Here is a 24785-nt window from a genome sequence, read left to right as displayed (position 1 = left end):
GTCACTCTTGCTATTTCTTTTTTTTAGTTAGAGTTGGAACATTCCTTGGACCAGGTGTTGCTGTCGCAGGCCCCCTCCCTTCCCCCAGTCGAGCCCCTCGGCCTCTGCTCCTCCTCTCTCCTCCTCCCCCCTGCCTCGCTCGGCTCCCCTGCAGCCCCTCCCGCCCCCCATCCCGGGACTGGTCTTGGGCTTCAACTGTTCAAGGGGACATTGAAACTGAAAACAAATTGAGAACAAAACAAAAAATTGTATGGCAGTTTTTACTTTTTATCGCTCGTTTTTAACTTCACAAATAAATGATAACAAAACCTCCCCGTGTCTGCTGGGTGCCGTCTCTCTCTTTCTCTCTCTTTCTCTCTCTCTCTCTCTCTCTCTCACTCTCTTACTTCCCTCCTCTCTCCCCTGCCCCCTGTAGAGTTTTGAAGCAGATGTTTGTTTGTTCTTTATAGATGTTGTAAAAGCCTGATAATGGTGATTGGAAATTACAAGCTTTGTGTTGTGTTTTTTCTTTCCTTCCTTCTTTTTTTTTTTTTTTAAGAAAAAGAATTATAAGAAAAAATAGTTTTCTGCAGGCGCATTGTGCTTTCCTAACTCCCCCGACCCTTTTTTTTTTTTTTTTTTTTTGTTAAATAAAGTGCTTTTTGTCTAAAAACTGCGTGCTGGCCGCAGTTGTGTTTGTAGAGGAAACAAGTTGAAGAGGAACGGCTTGGCCGATCGGAGTGGGGTCTGGGCACCCCCAAAGTCTGCTCTGGCGTTGCCCGGCAGAGGGACTAGCAGGCCAAGCCCAGTGGAGGCTTCTCTCATCCCATTTCCCCCTGGGAGCGTGGGGAGCGAGACACCCAGGAGAATCTCTGGGGACAGGTGTTTCCATGGATGCAGCCTGTCACCGCAGCACCCTCGGGCCGTGCACGCCTCCTGGGAGCCACGCTGGCCTTGATAACGCACCTGGCTGGGGCCTAGTCTGTCACCGGGCCCCAAGGTGGAAACCAGGCCTGCTAAAAAATGGCACCAGTTCCAGTGCTTGGTGGGAGGCTGTGGCCTCCGAAGGGTGAGGACGGGAGACGGGACAGTGAACTGAGGGGCCCTCTGAGCTGTCTGGCCCAGGGCGAATCATCTCGAGGCCTACTATATGGTCAGAATGTTCTTTTAGGGCTCGTCGTTGAACACCAACACAGATCAGTTTTCACCTTCATAAGCCTGGGCCCACAGGCTTGAAGGGCAGCACCAGGCTGGAGCCGCGACAGCTTGTAGCCCACCCCTGTGGGTGCCACGGCCCAAGAAGGGGCTGTCGGTCAGGGTCTTGTGGGAGGTGAGCTCACATTACAGCCCGGCCTGCCGTCGCCGAATACTGTACCTTAGTGGCTGCACCCCTTCTGAGCCCTGCGTGGGTTCTGGGATGAGGGAAAAGGCAGAGCCCCCAGCCCCTCCCATCACTGCAGGCTTTCAACGACCGAGCAGCACTTGGCAAAAATGTTCTCTGGAGCTGCTTCTGCCAAGATCTAGAGGAGGGGGAGCAAAAGGTCAGTTCTGGGGAAGCAGGAAGTGCCGACAGAAAACCGGGAGCTGCGGTTCCTGGGCCATGCAAGTAAGGGAAGAGGGAAACGGGTCAGGAAGGCCGCAGCGCGGTGTTCCGCGTCACTGACAGAGGTACTGGCCCTCGGGGCAGGCGGTGGGAGGGCGGAGGGCTTGGGAAATCGCTGCCCCGGCCCCCCCTCCCATTCCAACTTCATTGGTCAAAGCTAGTTCCACAGGACACCCTCCTTTCACACTCCTGCCTTCAGCTGGAAATGGGGACATCAGCAAAGTTTAATGTCTTGATAGATGGGTCACTTGAAGAATTACAAGAGCCCTGCTTTCCCCCTGGGGGATGTATACGGTTGGACTCGGCTGTGGTTAACTGGGTGTCTAAGCTTACATTGTGCGGATACGTTCGAAAATGTAGTTAATGTTGCCGTTTTGGAGACAGTCGTTCTGTTCAGACCTTAAACGATCTAGCTGTGCCCATACGGCCTGTGCCCCGACTGCCCGATGGAAGAAGTGGAATTTCCCAAACTTCCCAGTGTATGCAGTGGGGTAAACCGGCCCAGAGAGGTCCAGGCTGTGGCCCATGGCATGACCCCCTGGCTTGGTCCCCTGCGGAGTCGGCTCCAGGGGAGGTGAGTGGCAAGCCCGGAGTACCTACATTACAGAGCAGGCTCTTCTGCTGATAGAAGGTCAAGACCGGCTCACACAGCGCGTAGTACGTCTCCAGGCGCTGGCGGATGGCCGGCTCACGGTCATCTGCGCGGTGCTCCAGGTGGCCCCGGCGCAGCACTCTCCGGACCATCGTTTCCATGGAGCAGTCGAACACGATGACGACGTCTGGGCCCCGGCCCACCTAGGCACCCGCAAAGGGGACTGGGTGAGGAAGAGGCTAGGTGCAGTGGCTGCCTGAACCCCTACCCTGGGATCAGGAGTCCAGAACTGTGTGGGCCCCCTGGGTTCATCTGATTCTTTACCTCCGAGTTGCTGTTTACATGTTTTTTGTTTCGTTTTGTTTTGATTTTATTTATTTGACAGAGATCACAATTAAGCAGAGAGGCAGGCAGAGAGGGAGAAGCAAGGCTCCCCGCCAAGCAGAGAGCCTGATGCGGGGCTTGATCCCAGGACCCTGAGATCATGACCTGAGCCGAAGGCAGAGGCTTAACCCACTGAGCCACCCAGGCGCCCCATACATGTTTATTTTTTTGAGATAAGAGGACCTTGGCAGAGCTCAGAAATAAACAACACTAACAGGGAAAAGTGAAGACACCCTCCCGTCCCCAGCCACCCTGTTTCACCCTCCCTGGAAGCAACTCCTTCCTGGAGTTACTTATTTTATTTTATTTTATTTTATTTTATTTTAGACTGGCTTTATTTATTTGACAGAGAGCACAAGTAGGCAGAGCGGCAGGCAGAGGGAGAGGGAGAAGCCGACCACTGAGCAGGGAGCCCAATGCGGGGCTCAAGCCCAGGACCCTGGGATCACGACCTGAGCTGAAGGCAGCTACTTAATCGACTGAGCCAGCCCGGCGCCCCTAATTTAGGCATATACTATAAAGGCAAATGGGCTCCGATGTCTTTTTTTCTCCTTTTTTATACAAGTGGTGAAGATACTGATTTGTCTTCGACTTCAGTCAGTATAACAGGAGATGGTTCCGTATCGGCACATAAGGAGGTCCCGGTTTTTACGGTATTCTGCTGTATGGATGTACCGTAACTTAGTCCTAGGCTGATGGATATGTGGATTGAAAAATTCCTTCTAAGATGGATTTAAGTAGTCCAGATACTTCCACTGGGTAAGATACAAAAGGCCCCAGCTCACAACTACCCATCCCACTGCTCTGCCCTCCCTGACTGCTCTCAAGGAGACCTTTCTAGATCTCCATGGCTGTCCACTGTGAGCTCTACCTCCTAAGAGTTCCTCCAGAACTTCCTTCTAAGATAGACTTCAGTGATGCATTAAAAAAAAAAAAAAAAATTACAGCCAAGTGGGATTCATTCCAGGAAAGCAAGGATGGTTCAATACAATTTGTTGTATTAACCCCTGAGGGAAAAGGCATATGATCATCCTCATAAACACAGAAAGGGCAGTTAACAAAATCGAGCATGCATTCCCGATTTTCAAAGAAGTTAGGAATTGGGGCACCTGGGTGGGTTAAAGCCTCTGCCTTCAGCTCAGGTCATGATCCCAGGGTCCTGGGATCGAGCCCCTCATCGGGCTCTCTGCTCAGCAGGTAGCCTGCTTCCTCCTCTCTCTCTGCCTGCCTCTCTGCCTGCTTGTGATCTCTGTCTGTCAAATAAATAAAAAATCTAAAAAAAAATTTTTTTTAAAAAAGGTTAGGAATTGATAAATATCTTCACCAGCATCTTAATGGAAATTTGCTTTCCCGTTGAAGTTGGAAACAAGACAAAATTACCCACTCCCGCTCCTATGACTTAGTAAGATATGAGAAGATCAGCTAAAGCAATGAGATAAAAGAAATCACTTTGAGAAGCCTGGATTTGAAAGAAGGGAGGTAGAACCATGTGTGTTTGCAGGTGATGTGATTACATTTCTGGAAAACACAAGAAAATCCATGGATAAACCAGTATAGACTTCAGAGAATTTGATAAAATATTTGCTAAAAATAAAAGGATATCACATTAACCAACAGAGGTGAGCAGGCTACATGTATACAGAAACCACCAGCTAGGAAAAGAAGGCCCCGTTGAGAACAGCAACAAAATGAAAAATAAAAAGCTCAGGCAAAACTTTTCCAAAAATATGCAAAGTCTTAAGGACGATCTTTAAGGAAAACTTGGATAAGGTTACCCCTGAATAACTCAAAGGAAACTTGAACAAAAGAAAGATATAAATGTACCTGGATAGGAAGACCATATCACAAAGATGAGAGTTCCTAAATCAGCTTGTAATTTCAACATGATAACATATTTTTTAGTTGAATTGGTTGACTCTAACATTTGTATACAAAAACAAGTGGGGATGTCCAGGAGAACCTAGGCAAAGGAAACCAGTGGCTGGTAGGGATGGGAGAGGAAATATGGAACCCTAACAGATATTAAAGCCTAACAAATTTGCCATAACAAAACAGCAGGGCACAGGGGGACAAACAGATCCCAGAACAGAGTAACATCCAGAAATTGACCCAAGTGAATATGGAAAGTTGTTGCCCGGTGTGGATGGTATCCCAAATAAATGGGGAAAGGACAACTTTTCAACTGGATGATTCTGGAACAACAGGATCCTGATTGGAAAAAAGATTAAATTGAATGCTTAGCTCATTCCAAAAACTAGGATAAGTCCCAAATGGATCAGAGATATCAATGTAAGAAAGGAGGTCATACAAGTACTAAATAAACCATGAATAGGGTCCCTTATAAGCCTAGGATTTGGTGGAGGGGGGATGATCTTAAAATCCAGAAGAAATAACAAAATATGATAAATTCTATTAAAAACTAAAACTTTTGCATGATAAAAAGACACCATAAAGCAAAGTCAAAAGATAACTGACAAAGTGGGGGTGTGTGGGGGGGGGATTTGCAACCCATACCACAAAGGGCTAATAGCCCTAATATGTAAAGAGTTCCTAGAAATCAAGAAGAGACCAACAATCTTTCAGGAACAAAAAATAATAAAGCTAAAGATATAAAGAGCACACAGAAGAAATAAAAATGGCCCTTAAGCTTTGGGGAAGATGTTCGACCTCACCCATAGTAAGAGAAACGCCCATTTCAAACAACCCCAAAACAACATTTCACACCCAAGCAGGGTGACAAACGTTCAGAAGTGTGGCAGCATCCTCTGCTGGTGTGGGTGTGTTGGTGGCAATGCAAAGACCATGGTGGGACCCAGCAGGATGACCCACACGTTTCTCTTTCACCCGACACACCCACTCCAAAGGACCTATCGTAAAGATATTAAAAATTACAAAATGCCACACGCAGGTCACTTCGTGTGGCATTGCTTGTAGTGACACAAGACTGTCAACAGCTTATGGTCTAGCAATAACACATGCTTCGACAATTTATGTCTCTGGGGGAGCAGCTAGATAACATGCCACTGCCACACCATGGACCAGAAAGAACCAGGAAGTCTTCGATGCCGACAGGAGAGCTGTAGCATACACTGTTAATTTTTTTTTAAATTTTATTTATTTATTTGATGGAGAGAGAGAAAGAGAGATCACAATTAGGAGAGCAGCAGGCACGTGGAGGGAAGCAGACTCCCTGCTGAGCAGAGAGCCCGATGTGGGGCTCGATCCCAGGACCCTGAGATCATGACCTGAGCTGAAGGCAGAGGCTTAACCCACTGAGCCACACAGGCGCCCCTGCAGGATATATTGTAAAGTTAAAAAGAAAAAAAAAATGAAGACAAGTACATACAGAATGCTAGCTTTTGTGTAAGGAGGAAGATCTCTCTTTCACACACACACACACACACATTTCCTTTATATTTGCACAATGAAACACGAGAAGGACAAACCCAAAACTAATGAAAATGATTGCCTCCAGGGGGTTGGGGACAGAGAGGAATGGCTGGAAACAAGCTCTCTCCCGCACACATTTTTGTGTGGCGCTGACTTTGGAATCATTAAGTAATATGCAACTTTAAAAGTTAAATTTAACAGGGGTGCCTGGGTGGCTCAGTGGATTAAAGTCTCTGCCTTCAGCTCAGGTCATGATCCCAGGGTCCTGGGATCGAGCCCTGCATCGGGGTCTCTGCTCAGCGGGGACCCTGCCTCCTCCTCTCTCTCTGCCTGCCTCTCTGTCTACTTGTGATCTCTGTCTGTCAAATAAATAAATAAAATCTTCAAAAAAAAAAAAAACCAGGTAAATTTAACAAAGCAATCCCTAAATATCCCAAACCAAACCGAAACAAATGTACCCAACTGGGTGTGATTGTCATCATAACTATGCAGAAAAAATAATTATTCGGGGTAGCTCGGTGTTTTTAGTGTACGTCCACAGGGGGGAATAGTACAAGGAAAGTCAGAGCTGCAACGAATTCTTAAACTTCCTTCGGTCGTTTTGTTCTTAGTAGTTAATATGGGTATATTCCTTGGAAACTATCCTACAAATGATGGAATAATGCAAGTGACCGCTTCATGGTTTTAGGGAAAAAGAAGAAGGCATGGTCATGGTGTGAACTAGAAACATCAGTATGAACTTGTTGTTGTTTCTAGGATTCAGCAGGAAGTGTGACAGGTGGGGGCGGGAAGTCGGCCAGAAATCCAGAGCGCAGGGGTGGGGATGAGAGGGGAAGGTGGCTGTGTCAGAGGACACGTGTGTCAGCGAGAAAGGCTTCCTCTGGCCACCGATGTGACAGCTCGCTCGACGGCAGCGACAAAGACCCCTGAGTTCCTAGTGATGAAAGAGAACAAAACAAAGAAGGCAAAAATGACCAACGTCGTGGTCGCCATTGGAAGGAACCGAACACCAACGCCTTAATCTGAAAAGTGGCCTTCGTCCGGGAAGGCATTAAGCTTTTCTTCCACGTCCGGTAGGAACTGTGTTTCCGGAGAATCCAAGAGCTCTCGATGAGGACAGAGATTTCTTCTTTAGGGAAGAATGCCCATTAATCGATGTGGGAACATTGATCTATCGAACATCCTATCGATTTGTAGGAAATCTAGCAGAGAGAGGAACGTGGTCCACAACGCTGCGCAACCAGGGAAATCCAGGCTGTGCGAGATAAAGAGACCCGAAGACGCGGCTTCTTCGGTAAACACGACGGCAAGGAAAACAGAAGCAGCGGGGATGGGAGGAGTGCCGACGGATGACGAGGAACGCGAGACCCTGGTGACCCGCGGCGGTGTCCGCCTCATCTCAGTCCTCATTAAAGCCAGACGTCCGAAGACAAAGATTTTGAAGATGTTCACGCAAATCTGAATATCGTTTGAGGACGTGAAAGATACCAACGTGGGATAAAGGGAAGTGTTTTGATTTTATAAATTTGGAAATGTACACTGAAATATTTACGGGTTAAAACACACACGTGCACGCACATGCACGCACGCACACGCACGCACCCTGTATTGAACCTGAATCTGAGCAGGTCGGCAGTTAACGTTGCGTGTGCAGCGCCAGCGAAGGATGGAGAGACGAGTAAGGAACTCCCCGAGGCAGGAAGCCCCTGGACAAGTCCGAGCGCGACCCAGGCCCGTTGGTAAGTCAAAGGCAGGAGGGAAGCGAGCGGGGCTGACCGCCTGGCTTGGGTTAGGAGACAACTCGTGAGGCGTGGCCCTCGTTTTCCTTGCAAGTCTAACCGGAGGGAAGCCAAAGAGACGTTCTTCAGGCCCTGGGGAAACTGAGAGGTGGCCTGGACATCGGATGGTCTCGAGGCAAGAGTGTTAACCACGTCGGAGGTGTCGGGGGGAGGGAGCCCCCAGAACGGGACCTGGAAGCTGCTTCGAGCACACAGTTGGCAACCGCAACAAGACTTTTTCGTGTGCGTTTTTTTTTTCCTTCCAGATTTTATTTATTTATTTGAGAGAGAGAGAGAGCCGGAGGGAAGGGCAAAGGGAGAGGGAGAAGCAGGCTCCCTGCTGAGCCGGGAGCCCCGGACCCTGGGATCATGATGTGAGCCGAAGGCAGATGCTGAACCCACTGAGCCCCCAGGCGCCGGCGACGGGGCGTTTTGGCGCAGATGAAGCCAGTGTGGTCCGCCCTGGATGATGGTTGGATTGGGGACGGGGCAGTCCCTTAGATCATCCCCGTTGTGTGCGTGTTTGAAGCCTGGCACCAGAGAGACACCAAAGACTGGAAGCCCTCGCACACACACGTGCATAAGCCCCTCCCCTTCCTGGCGAGGACAGTGAACAGGACGCGGACGCCTTCATTTCTCTTGGGTGCTTCTGAGCACGAGGCCTTGTGGGAGGTCAACGTCCACAGACAAGCCTCTACGTCATGGTCAGCGCTGTTCCTTAAGACACGGACTTCACCCAATGCCTTTTCTCTACGTTTTGCCGGGTGGGGAGGGGAGCAATGAGAGACACTTAGGTAAATGGAAAGGGAGCATCGCTCCGGACAGAACCAACGTCAATGACACAGCGACGCCGACAGTCTGGTGGCGTAGGATGTCACCCCCTGCAAGGAACGAGGGGAAGGGCGCAGGGCAGTTTCCCGCCAGGCTCTGACTAACAAAAAGTTTTGACAAATACACAATTACTTAAAAATCCTCTGTGAACAGGGGAGTCTCCCTGCAGGTGGCACTTTGGGGAGAAACACGGACCCAGAGAAACAGACCTCCCGGGTCTGGGCGTTTCAGGGCGACTGGCCACGGATGCTCCAACCACGTCCGACCTTGATGATACTCCTTGGAGCTGCAGGGGGTCATCTGGTCCCCCTCGCCGCCCCTTGAGCAGAGGGCTTCCCGGTGGGGAGTCCCCCCGTGCTTATTCGACATAGGCCACCCGCCCTGGGACCTCGACCCCCTGGAGCGGTGCTCTCAGACAGGTGCGCAGGGGACCGAAGCAATCTTGGAAACAGACCGGAAACTGTCTCAGGAATCAGCCTTCCCCGTGTCCCCGCTGTGGGGAGACGCCAGTAGCATTTCTGTCCACATTCATCAATGAGGGCCCTGAGGCTTAGGAGGCTGAGTCGGAGGTGGAGAAAGTGACCGAGTGGGACCCGAGGCCCAGTCTCACTGGCTCCCAACCCACATCAGCATCAGAGACCACCCTAAAGCAGACGCTACGGCCCAGCGGGGTGGGGCACGAAGGGCAGAGCTGGGTGCCTCTGGGGACTGACCTGGGTCAGACCTAAGGCAGGGGCCTACCGGGTCCTCAAAGGCTGAAGGGGCGGGGCAGCTCTCAGAGATCTAGAAAATTCCCCACAAAGAAAATGCACTCTCCTAACACAGAACCCCGATATACTGCATTTTTTTTTCACATCTGGCAGCCACACGCACACGAGGAAAGTACACGTCCTGTTCCTCTCAGCATGAAAGCACAGCGCGAGCACAATCAGGTGGCGCTCGGCCTCCATGACAGAGAGGCAACCCTCCGCCCGAGGAAGGGGGAGCCCAACACGAGGTGCAGAGGGGTCCCGCGCCGACGTGGTTAAAAATCTAGGCCTCAGAACCAGCTGCGGGGCCCGAGGAAGGCCTGCACCCACCACCTGAATTGCACGACCCTGCACAAGCCGCCCAATCCCTCTGTAAAAAAGCAGGAGGCTAATGGTGCAAGAGACGTTTTTCTGGAATGTTCCGAAAGATCAGAGCTCCTCTGCGTAGTGTCAAGAATAGTGCGGGGCCCAGGACAAAGCTCAGGATGCGTTCACGCTGCTGTTGCCATGGGGACGCGAGGGCCTATGCCTGCCAAGCGGGGCGATTTTCAAGGGAAGCAGGAGTTCCGAGGCAGCATCTCCCGAGTCTCGAAGGTTGGCCACTACTTCAGGAAAAAAGTCTTGAAAACCTGTAGAGTCCAAACCGAACCCATCGGGGGCCCACATGGGGCCCGAGGGTCGGAGCATGCAGCTTCTCTGCCGAGACCTTGCGGCATCCGCTGAGCTGGCCTCGAGGACCTACCGGGGACCAGGCGCTGGCCCAGGGCTGATGGGGACAGAGAGACTCACCAGCCTGGCCTTTGCCCTCAGAGCGCCCAGACCAGGAGAGGGAGCCCAGTATTTGCCCTGCAAGTCATTTCGAATTGCTCCCGAGCAGGTGCGGACAAAGGGCAGGGCCCCACCTCTCCCAGCCCCGGGCGACTTCTTTGAAAGCGTTTCGACCCAATCCAGCACGTTCCGGAAGAGCCTGGAGGCTGACGACCTGCCACAGTTTCTCTCTTGTCGCCGCTCAGCCGTTTCCAGACACTCCTGTCGGCATGTGTGGCTGCTGAGGTGTGTGTAGGGGCCTGATCCTGCAGTCAGACCCCGGGCGTGCAGATGGAGCCTGGAGAGAGGTAGTCCGGCTCGCCGGCGCCCGCTGGCTCCTGCTGGCACAGCTCAGCTGTCCCGTGTCCTCGCTTCAAGGAGGCCAGCCCAAACAGGCCCCTGTGGCCCTCCAGGACATTAGTCTGTCTCTTGCTTTTCCCTGTGTTACCGCTGCCAGAAATGTCCCTGTTTTGCTCAGCCAGTCACGCATTGGTCACTGCCCGTCTGTTGGCATCCTAAGAGCAGGGACTGAGTCTGTCTCGTGAACGCCTAAGGACACAGCCTGTTCTCAAGCAACCTGGAGACAGGTGGTTACATACACAGATGAATTATTCAACCACGCTTCATCCTCATGGCCCAGACATGAGGCTAAACCCACGTGCCACTCAGCAGGCAAATCATTTATGTGCAGGAAGATATTAATGTGACTTTGGGGCGCCTGGGTGGCTCAGAGGGTCAGAGCCTCTGCCTTCGGCTCAGGTCATGATCCCAGGGTCCTGGGATCGAACCCCTCATCGGGCTCTCTGCTCAGCGGGGAGCCTGCTTCTCCCTCTCCCTCTGCCTGCCTCTCTGCCTGCCTCTCTGCCTACTTGTGATCTCTGTCTGTCAAATAAATAAATAAAATCTTTAAAAAAAAAAGATATTAATATGGCGTTGTCCCGGCCAGCTCACCAGCTATCCACCCAGGTTCTAGAAGCTTCCAGCAATCTCCCAGCTGTCCTTTGACCATATAAAATAGCCTTGCCCCCTCACCATCTCCTCCCCCCATTCCCCCCAGTCTCACCCCGCCTGGACTCCATCCGAGGTGGGGAGGGAGGCGTAGTTTCACACCTCACCACACACTCACACAGCCCGGGGTCACTCACCATGCGCTCGAACTCCTTGGCCTGCCTCAGCTCCCGCGGGAAGCCATTGATGAGGAAGCCCCGGCTCTCCGGGCGAGATAACATGGCTCTGCTGATCATGTCTAGTATGACGCCCTGGGAAGGAAAGAGGCGGCGGATTCAGTGCCCCCGTTTCCCTCACCTCACCTCGTCAAGTTTTCTTCCCCGGTCTGGACTTCAGGTACCTGCCCTGCCCAGGGCCCAGGATTCCGGGTCCGCCCTGGTGCCCTGGGGCCACTCTGACGCACGGAGCCTGTCTGCTGGGCAAATGGCTACTGTGTGCCAACCTTGAGAGGCTTTGTTTACTTATCGCTACCATCTTACAGGTGAGGACAGGGGTGACCTTCATGTTACAGGTGAGGAAACAGGTGCAGAAGGGGCCGGGGATACAGACACCCAAGGTCACGAGAGGAATAAGTACTAGCAAACTTTACCCAGTGCTTGTGAAGTGCTGGGCACTTTGCTACGAGCTTGATAGGAATGACTCCAGCCGACTCTGGCTACAGACTCCTACTGTGGGTCCAGCTGGCCTCCCCTTTTTACAGCTGAGGACATGGAGACCCAGGGCACCAAGGCAGTGGCCAGGCCAAGAGACGTGGCCTTCTATGCCTATCTGCTTCTACAGGGCTTCCAGGGAATCTCCTTCTTACGCGCCCCCTTCTTCTTCCCTCTGCCCCCGGAGCCTGCGAGCTCTCACCGTAGGCACCAGGAGCCCCTGCAGCATGATGTCCTGGATCTTCCGGCCCCGCCGGGTACTGCGTTGGGCCTCCTGCCGCAGCAGCTGGCCCAGGCCCACATGGCAGAAGCCGTATTTGGTTGCCATGTTCTTGCACTGTGTCCCTTTGCCACAACCCGGGCCACCCATCACGAAGATGATCAAGGGGGACTTGAGGATGTCTGGGGGGGGGTGGCCGGGGAAGAGGGGGGGAGAGGGTTTGGTGCCTGCAGGGGCCAGCATGCACCGATGTGACTGTGTCCACCACCTAGTGTGTGTCCCTGGGTGAGTGACACGGGACTTGGGTCTCCTGACACACCTGCTTCTGCCCTAGGATGGTATCTGGGGGTCCATAGCCATGCCCGATGGTATATCTAGACACGACATGCCATTAGTGCTGCTATGGGTCACTGTGAAGCAGACATGAACCCGAGCAGTCCAGGCCCTCTGCACACAGGATCTCCTTGACGAACCTCAATGACTCTACCAGCCCACTTTCCAGTTAAGGGAACAGGCTCAGAGCGGGGGAGGGGGGGTTGCCCATCCTCCAGACCATCCCACACCACCCTCCTCTTCCTCCACTTCCTTGAAGAATCTCAATGACTCTACCAGCCCACTTTCCAGTTAAGGGAACAGGCTCAGAGCAGGGGGGGAGGGGTTGCCCATCCTCCAGACCATCCCACACCACCCTCCTCTTCCTCCACTCTGGTCCAGCCCCAGGGGCCCCTTCTGTCCCTTGAACTTGTCAGACTCAACCCTCTCCTGCTGCTCCCCCTGCGTGGTAATTCCCCGCTCCACGGCCGTCAGGTCACAGCCCAGCCACCGCGCTTTCCCTAAGAGCCTCCCACCCCTTCACTCCATCCCAGAGCCCCACGCCTTCCACAGCAGCAGCCATGAACAGCAGTGATTTTGCCTGTTCACTTGTTCTTGTCTGTCTTCCCTGCCAGCCTCCGTACCCCAGGAGGGCAAGGAGGCTTTCTGTCTTGCTGGCCCTCATGCCTCTACGACGGGGCACGGCTCCTGACGTGCAGGCGTGGGTGATGAGTAAATGAGTGTCCGCAGCTACCGGGCATGACCATGGAGTGCAGCGTTTGTAATGCAACGTTGGGTGTCTTGCTTCCCTCCCCCTCTGTTTAGTGAATCCCTAGGCAACCCCACAGGGCCCAGCTGAAACCTCCCCTCTTCCTCCCTCCCTCAGCGCCGGTTCCTCTTTCCCCGTGACAGCCCTGTCCCCTCCTGCCGGTAGATGCCGTTTTCGGAGACCGTCTCCTTCACTACACTGTCATCTCCAGGCGGCCAGGGAGCTCGCGGGACACATTCACCGCCTTGTGCCCAGAACCCCGCACAGCGGGCGCCGAGTGGATGGAAGCAGGCTGATCCCTGGGCATGTGCCGTTGTGCTCCTATGACGGGTTGGGGGGGCGTGTGCACACTGGACTTGGGGTGTGCCGTGCCTGCACCTCCCTCATGCCCTTCGCAGCCTCCTTCCTTCCCCCAGTGAGCCAGCCCCCCCGCGACGTTACCCTTCTCCTGGGGTCTCAGGGCCCTGCCCCTCTGGGGCAGCTTGGACTTGCACAGACCCATCCCACCAGCGGCTCGTGGGGGGTCGCGCCCCATGCCCACCCAGCCCTGACTCCTGCTAGCTCGGCTCAACGTCACAAGGGCCCGATCATTTGGCGAGGTGATGAAGTGACCCCGGGCCAGAAGGAGGAAATGAACCCAAAGAGGCGCAGGTGGAGAGGCAGCCGCGAGGGGCAGAAGAGGCCTCGGTCGCTATGGTGACGCGCCCTCCTCGGACTCACTTCCGGAGTGGAGTGGCGCATGCGCTAGGCGCTCGGGAGCTCGCGAGGAAGGCCAGGTTCTCCCTCCCCTCCCAGGATGCCCCGCGTTTCCGGGTGTGACGTCAAGGGAGGCGTGGCCACAGGGCTGATTAAATTAACCGCGCTATATAGAAGAGGGAGACCCCCCCCCCCCCCAGCCACGAGCCGCAGAGAAGGTGTGTTGTAGTTCGGGTTCGGCCTGGGGTCTTCTCTCTGGAAAGAGACAGGGAAACCTGAGGCGGAGGAGGTTGCCATCGCGACGCGGCCCGAGTTTCGCTTCCAGGTTAGGCGCAGGCGCAGACGTGGCCGGAGAGGTCCCCGAGACGGCCGGCCGACTGAGCGCTGCTGCTGGGGAGCTGCTCCCGCGATCGGCGGCCCCTCGGGCTTGGGGTCTTCCATCGCGGCCAGAGACACGACACCGCGAGGGCGGCTTGCCCGGGACTGAGGAGCGCGGACGGACCCGAGCCACCGATCGTCACCCATGGCGGCCCTCGTGAGTATGCGGCGGAGTGCGGGGGTCCCGGCGGCCGCCTCTGCAGACCCCTTCCTCACGGTCCTTCCTGCTCTCCCCGCAGGGCCCCAGCACCCAGAACGTCACCGAGTATGTCGTTCGAGTCCCCAAGTAAGTTCCTGAACCCTCCCCGCTTCCCCGCCGAGAAAGGATCAACACCTTCCTGAGCTTCGAGGCCTGCCTGGCTCCTGCTGTGATTCCCCCTCCAACTGGCAGGGACGTGGGGCAGGACTGGGCTTGAGCCGAGGCAGGAATGAATGAATGAGTACAGTAATAGACAGTAGGATGAAGCCTTCCTGGCCTGGCATTCCCTTGGGCAGGAATGCCTTTTCCCCAGTTGTGACTCTTCTTGGTCCTCTAAAACCCAGTTCCAGGATTTTCCTCCGGGAAGCATCCCTGCCTGCCCTCCCCCATCCCCAGGGCAGAGTTCCCCATTATTCCCACATCTTGGGTGCCCCCAGATCTCTGTGCCTCCTTCTGCTCTTCGGCACCCGGTGGGGAGAGTTTGGATCTGTTCCCTGACAGACAGGGAGCCCCTGAGGGCTTTTGTGGGTCCACAGGTTTGCTGAGCCAGGGAGGGTTTGTTAAGTGAACAATGGACTGAGCAGTGCCTCTTCTTGTCCGTTCCAGAAACACAACTAAAAAATACAACATCATGGCCTTCAACGCAGCTGATAAAGTCAACTTCGCTACCTGGAACCAGGTAAGTCCCTGTCGTGAGCGAGAGCCTGATCCTGCCCTTGGTGGTCGCAGTAGACGCTTAGTTCCAGTAGTAACTAAGGCTTGGTTTCCTCCACGTTCCCGAATGGAGATAAAATGAGGTACTAAGGCCCAGGCGGAGCTGCTGGGTATCCCTGGGAGGAAGATTTGGCAGGTCCCACCGCAGGCCTTGTGAAAGGAGAGCACTGCGAAGCTATGTCCACTGACAGGCATGTTTGGCCCTGAGTTATCTGGGCAACGGAAGGGGCTGCGTCCCGCAGATGGTTTCTGGAAGCTGCCATTCTCCGGCGGTGCTACTGTAGCAGAGTACCGCAGACCGGACGGCCATAAACACACGTTTATTTCTCACAGTTCTGATGGCGGAGGTCAAGGTGCCAGCAGATTTTCAGCCTGGTGAGGGCCTGCCCCCTGGTTCATGGATGGCTGTCTTTTCTCTGTGTGCTCCTGTGGCAGAACGGGTGTGGGAGCTTTCTGGGGCCTCTCATGAGGGCACTCATCTCATGCACGAGGGCTCCACCCTCGTGACTTAGCCCCCGCCAGGGCCCCACCTCCCGGTGCCATCACACAGGGGTTTGGTTTCAACGTATGCATTTTGGTGTGGAATGTAGACATTCAGTCTCTAGCAGAAGCCATTAAAGGGTTTTATTTATTTATTTATTTTCATTAAACGGTTTTAAATAGAGCAGTTATAAGGTGATCCGGGCGCTGTCGGGAGACAGGCTGTGCGATCCAGGGCAGACAGTGTGCGCAGGGTTGAGGCATCGGCTGGGGTCCCGGGGACTGACCATTGGGCCTGGAGCAAACAGGGGTATGAGAAGTGGGTGGATTCTAGGGTGCTTCGAAGTAGCGCCCACAGGATTTGTTAATGACTGGATGTTGAAGGATGACGGGGCCGTATGGATGGAGTATTTGGGAACTGTGGGCCTGACATCGTGTATTAGACATCCAGAGGAGACGGGAGGGAAATAAGCAGTTGAGCATATGAGCTGGGAGGCTGGAAGGGAGCATCTGGGCATTTGGGGTGGCATTTAAAGCCACGGAGCCTGGACTGGCCCAGCAGAGGAGTTGGCCCCGAGTCTAAGTGGGACAGCTTCTGGCCTTCTCTCAGTTGGGCGGCTCCTACCGCCCAATCTTGTTTTCCAACATGGGTCTCTCTTTTGACTGTTTTTAAAGGTCACTTCCTCTAATTGAACAGGTGAGACCATCAGACCTTGGGCAGGTGGATGCTTGCTCAGGGCACCCCCTCCCCTTGTAGGGTGCCTGCCTCCCAGCATCTCCGCCTGCACACCATTCATACGCGGACTAACACGCTCCCCCGACCTCTGGTCCCACCTGAATTATCCAGAGAGGGTGTGGTGTTTTCAAATCCCTGATCACTCAGTGGGGGGACCTCCTTTACCACTGATCATCCACGAGAGAAATAACTCACCCTTCGGGGGTACCCAGCCCCCAAACAACACTCACCCCTAAAAGAATAACTTGGTAAATACTTTGGGAACATACTACCTTCCATCCTTCATTAAGTAGGAGGGCCCTTCTCCCCGGACCCTGAGAACCCAGAGGAGCCTACCCCTCGGTCACGTGTCCCTTTGGCGGGGCCGTGCCCCTCGTTACCCATCACCCTGAGGTGCAGCACCTGAGTACTGATGGCCCCTTGAGACACGTGACCTCCCAGCCACCAGGACCTTTTGCACATACCCTGTTCCCTGATCGTCATGGGAACCTCAGAATCTTAGGAGGGGATTACATTCCCTGGGGAAAGACAAATCCCCCGGGTTGTCACTAAGCACCCAAGGGAGGAGGCAGGTACAGGTGTCTAAGCGCTCACAACCACGAGGGATGTCCCCTCCCCCAATAGCCACTCCCCACCCAGGGCAACTCCTGGGCAGAAACCTACCCCCGCCAGATGCATTCTTTGTAGCAGCTATCCCCGAGACCAGCCCCCTGGGCTAGAGGCGAACCATCCAGGCAGGGGCCCTGCCCCCTGGGGTGACCGCCTTCAGGGAGTCAGGCCTGTTGACCCCCCCTTTAGCAATGGAGCGCACCCCGGGCTGGCTCCCTGAAAAGGTGCGGGAAGGACACTGATTCCTCCCATCCGAGGGGGTGCCACAGCCTGGGTAGCTTGACCGCGGACCGAATGCTAGCTTGGTAGCCCTTCTCCCTCCCATTTCCAAGGTTTTGTTCCATCGGCCTCCAGCTGGTGGTGTGGGCTGCCGAGAATGTCCGCCATTCTCCTTCTTGTCCTTTGTATCGGGTCAGCAGGCTTTTTCTGGAAGGCCCCGCTGCTGATTACGCTGGCGTCGCTGGCCAGGGTAATGATAGGTAAATGACTGGGCATGGCCACATGCTGGTGAAACTTTGCTTTCCCTCCTCTTTGTGGCTGTTTGGTCCTCCGGTGTCTGGAGGTGGCCGGAGGTGGCCGCGTTAAGCCTGCCCCTGCTGATGCGCACAGACTCCCTTCCAGTCTCCTGCTGCCGCAGACAGCGGTGCCATAAAGGGCTCGTGTGGGGCCTCTCACCCCCACTGTCTGGGGAAGCGGTGTGCACGTCTCAGAATTTCTTACCTGCTGCTGAATTGCCTGGAGATCCAAATTTGGAAAACAGCCTTTAATGACGTCTCAGTGCAGAGAGAGAAGTGGGCCAGTTCCAAGCAGGTTGTTTTCTTTGCTTTTGCTTTGGTTTCCTCACCAAAATGATCCGTTTATTTATTTATTTTTTAACTGTTGATTTGGAAATAGTTCCAAACTGGGACGCCTGGGTGGCTCAGTTGGTTGGACGACTGCCTTCAGCTCAGGTCCTGCATCGGGCTCCCAGCTCCACGGGGAGTCTGCTTCTCCCTCTGACCTTCTGCTCGCTCATACTCTCTCTCACTGCCTCTCTCTCAAATAAATAAATAAAATCTTAAAAAGAGGGGTGCCTGGGTGGCTCAGTGGGTTAAGCCGCTGCCTTCGGCTCAGGTCATGATCTCGGGGTCCTGGGATCGAGCCCCGCATCGGGCTCTCTGCTCAGCGGGGAGCCTGCTTCCCTTCCTCTCTCTCTCTGCCTGCCTCTCTGCCTACTTGTGATCTCTGTCTGTCAAATAAATAAATAAAAAATCTAAAAAAAAAAAATCTTAAAAAGAAAATAGTTCCAACTTTTAAAAGCTGCAAAATAAACCTAGTACGAGGCTTAACCACATGCCTTCTCCCAGACACACAGTGTCTGGGCACATGGACATACAGGCTAGTATTCTACCCCTTTTTCTGTTTTGCTCAGCAGGAGGTTGGCTCTGAATGCCGGCAGCTCAGCCTGGGAGAAGGGGGGTCAAGGATGTTCTGGGGATGGAGCACAGCACTCAAGCAAAGGCGGGCATCCTGCTGAAAGTGTCTGTTTCCTGCCCGCCCTGCCTTGTTGTCCCAGGCCCGGCTGGAGCGAGACCTGAGCAACAAGAAGATTTACCAAGAGGAAGAGATGCCCGAGTCGGGCGCGGGCAGTGAGTTCAACCGCAAGCTTCGCGAGGAGGCGAGGAGGAAGAAGTACGGCATCGTCCTCAAGGAGTTCCGGCCTGAGGACCAGCCCTGGCTGCTCCGCGTCAATGGCAAATCGGGCAGAAAGTAAGTGGTGGCGGCAGGACGTGCCTCCCGCGTCCCCTGAGTATGCTCACTCCGGTGGGCGTCCTCTCTCAACACCCATGGCTGTCGTGGGGTTTTATTTCTGAAGGTGAACCAAACCGATGCTTATGCAGGAGCCCTAGAGACTGGGGTGTGGGAAGCCTGAGAACCGGCTGATCGCGCATGGCAGGGGGTTGCCCCAAAGGGGTGGAGTTGTGACGATTGGGAGTCCAGGTGGGTGGAGGGCTCTTCAGGAGGAATAGCGCGGGCAAAAGCACGGAATGGCCCACAGACCAGACCTGTAAATGAGGCTAACACAGTTGAAGGGCCAGCCCAGGGCATTCTGGCATTGAATTTTTTTTTAAGATTTTATTTATTTGACAGCGCAAGGGTGGGGAGGGGGCAGAGGGAGAGGTAGAGAGACAAGCAGACTCCCCACTGAGTGCAGGGCCAGATGTAGGGCTTGATCCCAGGATCCCAAGATCATGACCTAAGCCAAGGTCAGACACTCAACCAGCGGAGTCATCCAGGTGCCCCTGGATTCTGCTTCGAGACCTCAGATGGTTCTGGAGACGGGTTAGGCCAGGGGGCATCGGCAGGCAGGGGCCTGGTCCCGAGAGCTGCGCTGTGACCACGACTCTCTGCAGGTTCAAGGGCATAAAGAAGGGAGGTGTGACAGAGAACACGTCCTACTACATCTTCACCCAGTGCCCCGACGGGGCCTTTGAGGCCTTCCCGGTGCACAACTGGTACAACTTCACGCCGCTGGCCCGGCATCGCACGCTCACTGCCGAAGAGGCCGAGGAGGAGTGGGAGAGGTGAGTGAGTCCGGCAGGCCTGGAGGGAGGCAGGACCCAGATGGGAGCTCCTAGCTCCCCAGAAGGGAGCTGAAACCCTTGGAAATGGGGTGTGTCGCGATAGCTTTCTCTCTAGCTGGGAGCTGCGTACTCAGTGGTCACCAAGCCGGACCCCACCAGGCCCTTGGCAGGCCTTGGCAGGGAGCTCCCAGCAGTGAGGGAGGCAGAGCCGGAAGCATCTGGGACACACATGGCCCTGAGCTGAGCTGAGCCCTGGAGCAGGAATTGGCAGAGCAGGGGGGCTCTCCCTGGCCCGCTTGGCTTCCACCAGGCAACAGGGCTCCAGCTGGATCAATGACACGTAAGATCTATATAATGTAAAGTGACCATTTAACCAGCTCTGAGTATCCCATTCAGTAGCATTGAGGACATTCATACTGTTGTACAGCCATCCCTGCTGTTCCCTCTCCAGAACTTTCTCATCTTCCCATCCTGAGATCCTGCCCCCATTAAACAGTACCTCTTTGTCCCCTTTGCCCAGCCCCTGGCTGCCACCATTCCACTTTCCATTTCTGAGTTCGACCTTTCGAGGGACCTCACGGGAGTGGGATCATGCGGGATTTGTCCTTTTGTGACTAGCGTATTTCATGGAGCACAATGTCTTTAAGGTTCAGGCACATTGTACTCTATGTCAGTGTTTCCTTCCTTTTTTTTTTTTTTTTTAAGATTTTTATTTATTTATTTGACAGACAGAGATCACAATCAGGCAGAGAGGCAGGCAGAGAGAGAGGAAGGGAAGCAGGCTCCCCGCTGAGCAGAGAGCCTGATGCGGGGCTCGATTCCCGCACCCTGGGATCATGACCGGAGCCAAAGGCAGAAGCTTTAACCCCCTGAGCCACCCAGGCGCCCCTCCTTCCTTTAATTAAAATACTTTTAATAATAAAAAAACATAAAATTTATCATCTTAACCATTTGTAAGTGTGCCCCTCCGTAGTGTTAAATCTGCTCACGTTCTTGTGAGACAGAACCTCACCCCTTTTCCGCTACTGACGAACCTCATGCTATTCGATAGGATCCGAAGGCTCTCCGTAGCCGCAAGCATATTTTTTTATCACTGTGCTAAATGGAAACACTGCTGTTGCGTCTCATAAAAACAAAGGCACCCATCAACTACCATAAAAACACATGGACATGAATACGTTGTAGCCAAGTTCTGTTGCCTGAGAAAGGCCCTGAGCTCGAGAGAGGCTGGGATACCAACACCGCGCCGAGACCTTCTACCTGAGGGACGCGGGGCAGAGAGGGAATGGAAGAAAGGCCAGCTCTCCCCCAGGGGGTTTCAGGATCGCATTATCTGGGGTCACACCATCCTCAGATCACCTAAGTCCTGTCTGTGGTTTCCCCTTTGGGGGAGCAGCTGGTGGAGATTGCAGGGGGGAGGCCCAGTTTGTGGAGCCAGGCCCCCTGTAACCCCCACTGCACCCCTCCCCCTGCTCCCAGGAGAAACAAAGTCCTGAACCACTTCAGCATCATGCAGCAGCGGCGGCTCAAAGATCAGGACCAGGATGAGGAAGACGAGGAGAAGGAGAAGCGCAGCCGCAAGAAGGCCAGTGAGCTGCGCATCCACGACCTGGAGGACGACCTGGAGATGTCGTCTGACGACAGCGAGGCCAGTGGCGAGGAAGGTGAGGCCGCTGGCGCCCCCGGGGTGGCTGGGTCGTACTTTGTCAAGGTGTCTGGAGTGATGACTCAGTTAATGCCACTGAAGGAAAGTTTGGCCACTCACAGCCCCCTGGGAATGAGAACACGACACGGCAGGGTACACAGGCCACTGGGGAAGCCCCAGAGTTGTTAGGAGGCAGAAAGGAGTGACGACAGCCAGGTCTCAGTGGTGGCCTTCATCGGGGTTTCCATGGGATGGGTAGTGCAGGGGTCGGAGGCGAACAGCTTCAGATCAGCCGCTTCAAGTCATTCTGGCAGGCCCTGGGCTACAGGGGTGGTTTCTGGTTGTCGGTACCTGGTCTCCGGTCCTGGGGGCTGGAGGGAAGGAGATGTTGGGCGTGAGTGTGAGAGTCAGAGAAAGGGAGTTGGGGGTGGAGACTTGGACTGGTCGGGTTTGTGCATGAGACGTGAGTCCTTGGGGGTGTCTCTGCCTGGTTAGCGAGGCCCCCGAGATGCCCAGACATCCTTGGATATGCCGAACGGGATGAGGGTCAGCCTGAGCTCCGCTCTGCTTCCCCAGGTGGCCGAGCCTCCAAGGCCAAGAAGAAGGCACCCCCCGCCAAGGGGGGCAAGAAGAAGAAGAAAAAGAAGGGGTCCGATGACGAGGCGTTTGAAGACAGCGACGATGGGGACTTCGAGGGCCAGGAGGTGGACTACATGTCCGACGGCTCGAGGTGAGGCGGGCAGCAGGCGGGAGGCCTGGGCGGGCCTGGTGCACTCGTTCCCTCACCCTGTGCCCGCCCTCCGTCTTCCAGCAGCTCCCAGGATGAGCTGGAGGGCAAGCCCAAGGTCACCCAGCAGGAGGAGGGCCCCAAGGGCGTCGATGAGCAGAGCGAGAGCAGCGAGGAGAGTGAGGAGGAGAAGCCGCCGGAGGAGGACAAGGAGGAGGAGGAGGAGAAGAAGGCGCCCACGCCTCAGGAGAAGAAGCGCAGGAAAGGTCAGTCCCCTCCCCGCTTCCCGGGGGCAGCCGGCCCCCCACCCCCAGAGCCCCCCATCCGAGGTGGAGCCTGGGCGGGCGGGCTCCCTGACACCAACGTGTCCTGCCTCTGGCCCAAGCAGACAGCAGCGACGAGTCGGACAGCTCGGAGGAGAGCGACATCGACAGCGAGGCGTCGTCGGCCCTCTTCATGGCGGTAAGGCCCAGCCCGGGGCCGGAGCGGGCAGGCGGCCGCCCCGTGTCTGCACTCACGTCCCCAACCCCGTCTCCGCAGAAGAAGAAGACGCCCCCCAAGAGGGAGCGGAGGCCGTCGGGAGGCAGCTCGCGGGGCAACAGCCGGCCGGGCACACCCAGCACGGAGAGCGGCAGCACGTCGTCAACCCTGCGGGCCGCGGCCACCAAGCTGGAGCAGGGTAAGCGGCCACTGCCCCTCGCTGCGTCCCCCCTGCGGTCCTTTGTTCTGTCTCCAGGCCGGAGCCCAGAGTTGGGCCACAGGCCTGTCCACACTCCCCTCCCAGCCCCCTGCACAGGGAACCCTGGTCCCCCCATGCCCTTCCCCTGGGGGCGCAGGACTCAGCCCCGCCCCCACTCCCCCAGGCAAGCGGACAAACGACACGCCGGTGGCCAAGCGTTTGCGGCTGGAGCCGGGACCCCAGAGCCTGTCGGGGAAGTCGACCCCTCAGCCCCAGTCCGGGAAGTCGACCCCCAGCAGCGGGTGAGTTGGCACGAGGGCAGCGGGGGCCGCGCCGGGCGCGGGGGAGCCTCCTGCTGACACGGCCACCCTCCCTGTGCCCCGCTCCGCAGGGACGTGCAGGTGACCGAGGACGCCGTGCGCCGCTACCTGACGCGCAAGCCCATGACCACCAAGGACCTGCTGAAGAAGTTCCAGACGAAGAAGACGGGGCTGAGCAGCGAGCAGACGGTGAATGTGCTCGCCCAGATCCTCAAGCGCCTCAACCCCGAGCGCAAGATGATCAGCGACAAGATGCACTTCTCCCTCAAGGAGTGACGGCCCGGCGCCGCCCAATAAACGAGCTCGGCTCCAGAGCTTCCTGGGTGCTCGCCTCGTCCCTCCCCTGTGCCCCGAATCCCAGAGCCCCGCCTCATCAGTTCCAGGTCCCCCTGGGGGTTTCCTGCGCGCCGCCTCACCTGGCGCGGGCCCCTCCTTCTGGAACCTTCCGCCGCACCTCGAGCCCGCTCTCAGGCCTCAGCCTTTTGCATACGGGGGTGGAGGGAGGTGTCTCTCCTGCTCCGGCTTCTCTGGTTCTGTTTTTGGTTGTAGCTTATCCCCTGTCACCCACGATGCGCTTCTCCAGCTCTCGAATTACCTTGGCTTCCTTTTCAGATCACCTCACCCCTAAGGTCTTTGATCCCTTCTCTCACGTTTTTGTTTCAAGCATCTGTCTTGTTCTGGTCTCTGCTGGACACCTGATTCCTTACCTGATGCCTCCTCACGATTGACTGTCGTGCCGTAGAACTTCAGATGGGGACCTGAGGCCGCCTGGGGGGCTCCGGGGGGGCCCCTGGGCAGTTGGCTTTGCAGGTGGATCCGCCGATGCTTTTGCCTTCACTCCCACCTCCCACCGCGGTGGCCCAGGAGCCCTGGGCTGAGCCCGTGTTTGGTGGTTCTCACCGGTGGCCTCTATCCCGACGCGCCCCCGAAATCCCAAGCCCTTTTGTTGCTGCTGTTGGCCCCTGGGCCCTATTTTTTCAGCTTTCCAGCGATATTTCTAGGGCTCCCCATATTTCTAATGACTCCGTTACACTTCTACTTTATCTCGCATTGCCAGTGTTCTGCCATGGGAAGGTTTTTTGAGTTCGTGGACAGGTTCAGTGCTGGAAATGGAATTTGGCTGCTGGTGCTCCTTCCGAACCCGTTCTGTGTGATCCGGCTGGGGGCGGGGGAAGGATGTGGGGCTTCCGTCTTGCTCGAGGCTGGATGCTAGGTGGAAAACTTCCCCACCCAGTTCCACAGGCCCTTGGCCGCCGAGCAGGGATGCCAGAGATGACAGGCTAATTCCTAGGAATGTCCCAGGTCCGTCCAGCCTCCCTCCCCATCCTTCCGCCAGGTCTTTCTGGGGGCGGCAGGAAAGCAGGGTTGCCCTGGCCTGGCGATTTGACTCCTGGCCTCCCTGCCATGCGACGGAGGGCTAAGGCCTCTCCACAACCGGGCTGGTCCCCGGGGCCCCAGTGGCTAGGAGCAAGGGCCTTGTGTGCGGCAGGATCTGGCTTTGAATGTGACTTTGGACAAGCGACAGTTGTCTGAAGGTGGTCTCAGCAGGTGCCACGGTAACCACACCAGCAAGATGCAGGCCGAGTTGGGGTCCGTCCCCAGCTCTGCTCACATAAAAAGCCCACAGCGGTTCCCGAACCCATGATTCTCTGCTCACCGGTGCAGGACGAATTCCTGAGCTGGTGTTTTCCTGGGGAGGACCTGCGTCGCACGTGTGCCCCAGCCGTGGGGAAACATGCTGGTTTCTGCGTGTCCCCGCCACCCCCCCGCCCCATGGCTGCAGGCTCCTACCTGAGCTCCCACCCGGCCCGAACTTCATGAGATGGAGCAGCTTTTCAAGCGCTATCCGGGTTCTTCGTGCTTCTGAGGCCTCAAAGCAGGCTTGAGGACTTGCTCTCCCAAGCTCCTCCTCAGGCAGTGTGTTCCACGCTAAATGTGCCACCTGTCCTCAGAGCCTCGTGTGGGA

General features: G+C 55.6%; 2 protein-coding genes across 3 annotated transcripts; one reads left to right on the top strand and one right to left on the bottom strand.

Moving 5' to 3' along the window:
* Positions 1-1416: 1416 nt before the first annotated feature.
* LOC123933116 (adenylate kinase isoenzyme 1-like) lies at positions 1417-12365 on the bottom strand. The gene is made up of 4 exons (XM_045992070.1): positions 11974-12365; positions 11259-11372; positions 2183-2377; positions 1417-1499 (listed from the first exon to the last, which is right to left on the bottom strand). The coding sequence occupies exons 1-4, from the start codon at positions 12232-12234 to the stop codon at positions 1431-1433; spliced, it is 639 nt and encodes a 212-aa protein (XP_045848026.1). The 5' UTR covers positions 12235-12365; the 3' UTR covers positions 1417-1430.
* A 1531-nt stretch (positions 12366-13896) lies between these two features.
* GTF2F1 (general transcription factor IIF subunit 1) lies at positions 13897-23133 on the top strand. 2 transcript variants are annotated; one of them, XM_045991538.1, is made up of 12 exons: positions 13897-14303; positions 14386-14432; positions 14952-15024; positions 18440-18633; positions 19278-19448; positions 20928-21112; positions 21670-21823; positions 21908-22086; positions 22209-22282; positions 22361-22499; positions 22684-22801; positions 22891-23133. In XM_045991538.1, the coding sequence occupies exons 1-12, from the start codon at positions 14292-14294 to the stop codon at positions 23093-23095; spliced, it is 1551 nt and encodes a 516-aa protein (XP_045847494.1). In that variant the 5' UTR covers positions 13897-14291; the 3' UTR covers positions 23096-23133. The 2 variants fall into 2 exon arrangements, with proteins under 2 accessions (XP_045847494.1, XP_045847493.1); XM_045991537.1 differs by having other exon boundaries at positions 21905-22086.
* The last annotated feature ends 1652 nt before the right edge of the window (positions 23134-24785 follow it).

The sequence above is a fragment of the Meles meles genome, chromosome 20, assembly GCF_922984935.1.
Source record: "Meles meles chromosome 20, mMelMel3.1 paternal haplotype, whole genome shotgun sequence".
Taxonomy (NCBI): domain Eukaryota; kingdom Metazoa; phylum Chordata; class Mammalia; order Carnivora; family Mustelidae; genus Meles; species Meles meles.
The sequence above is the reverse complement of the archived record's forward strand: the minus strand, read 5'-3'. Positions and strand labels throughout refer to the sequence as shown.

Coding starts and splice junctions, on each gene's coding strand:
- LOC123933116 (XM_045992070.1), bottom strand. CDS start 12,234: ATGCTGGCCCCTGCAGGCACCAAACCCTCTCCCCCCCTCTTCCCCGGC. Junction 2,378..11,258: donor CCAAGGAGTTCGAGCGCATG/GTGAGTGACCCC, acceptor GCGGGTGCCTAG/GTGGGCCGGGGCCCAGACGT. Junction 1,500..2,182: donor AGAAGAGCCTGCTCTGTAAT/GTAGGTACTCCG, acceptor CCCCTCCTCTAG/ATCTTGGCAGAAGCAGCTCC.
- GTF2F1 (XM_045991537.1), top strand. Junction 18,634..19,277: donor AATGGCAAATCGGGCAGAAA/GTAAGTGGTGGC, acceptor GACTCTCTGCAG/GTTCAAGGGCATAAAGAAGG. Junction 22,087..22,208: donor GGAGAAGAAGCGCAGGAAAG/GTCAGTCCCCTC, acceptor TGGCCCAAGCAG/ACAGCAGCGACGAGTCGGAC.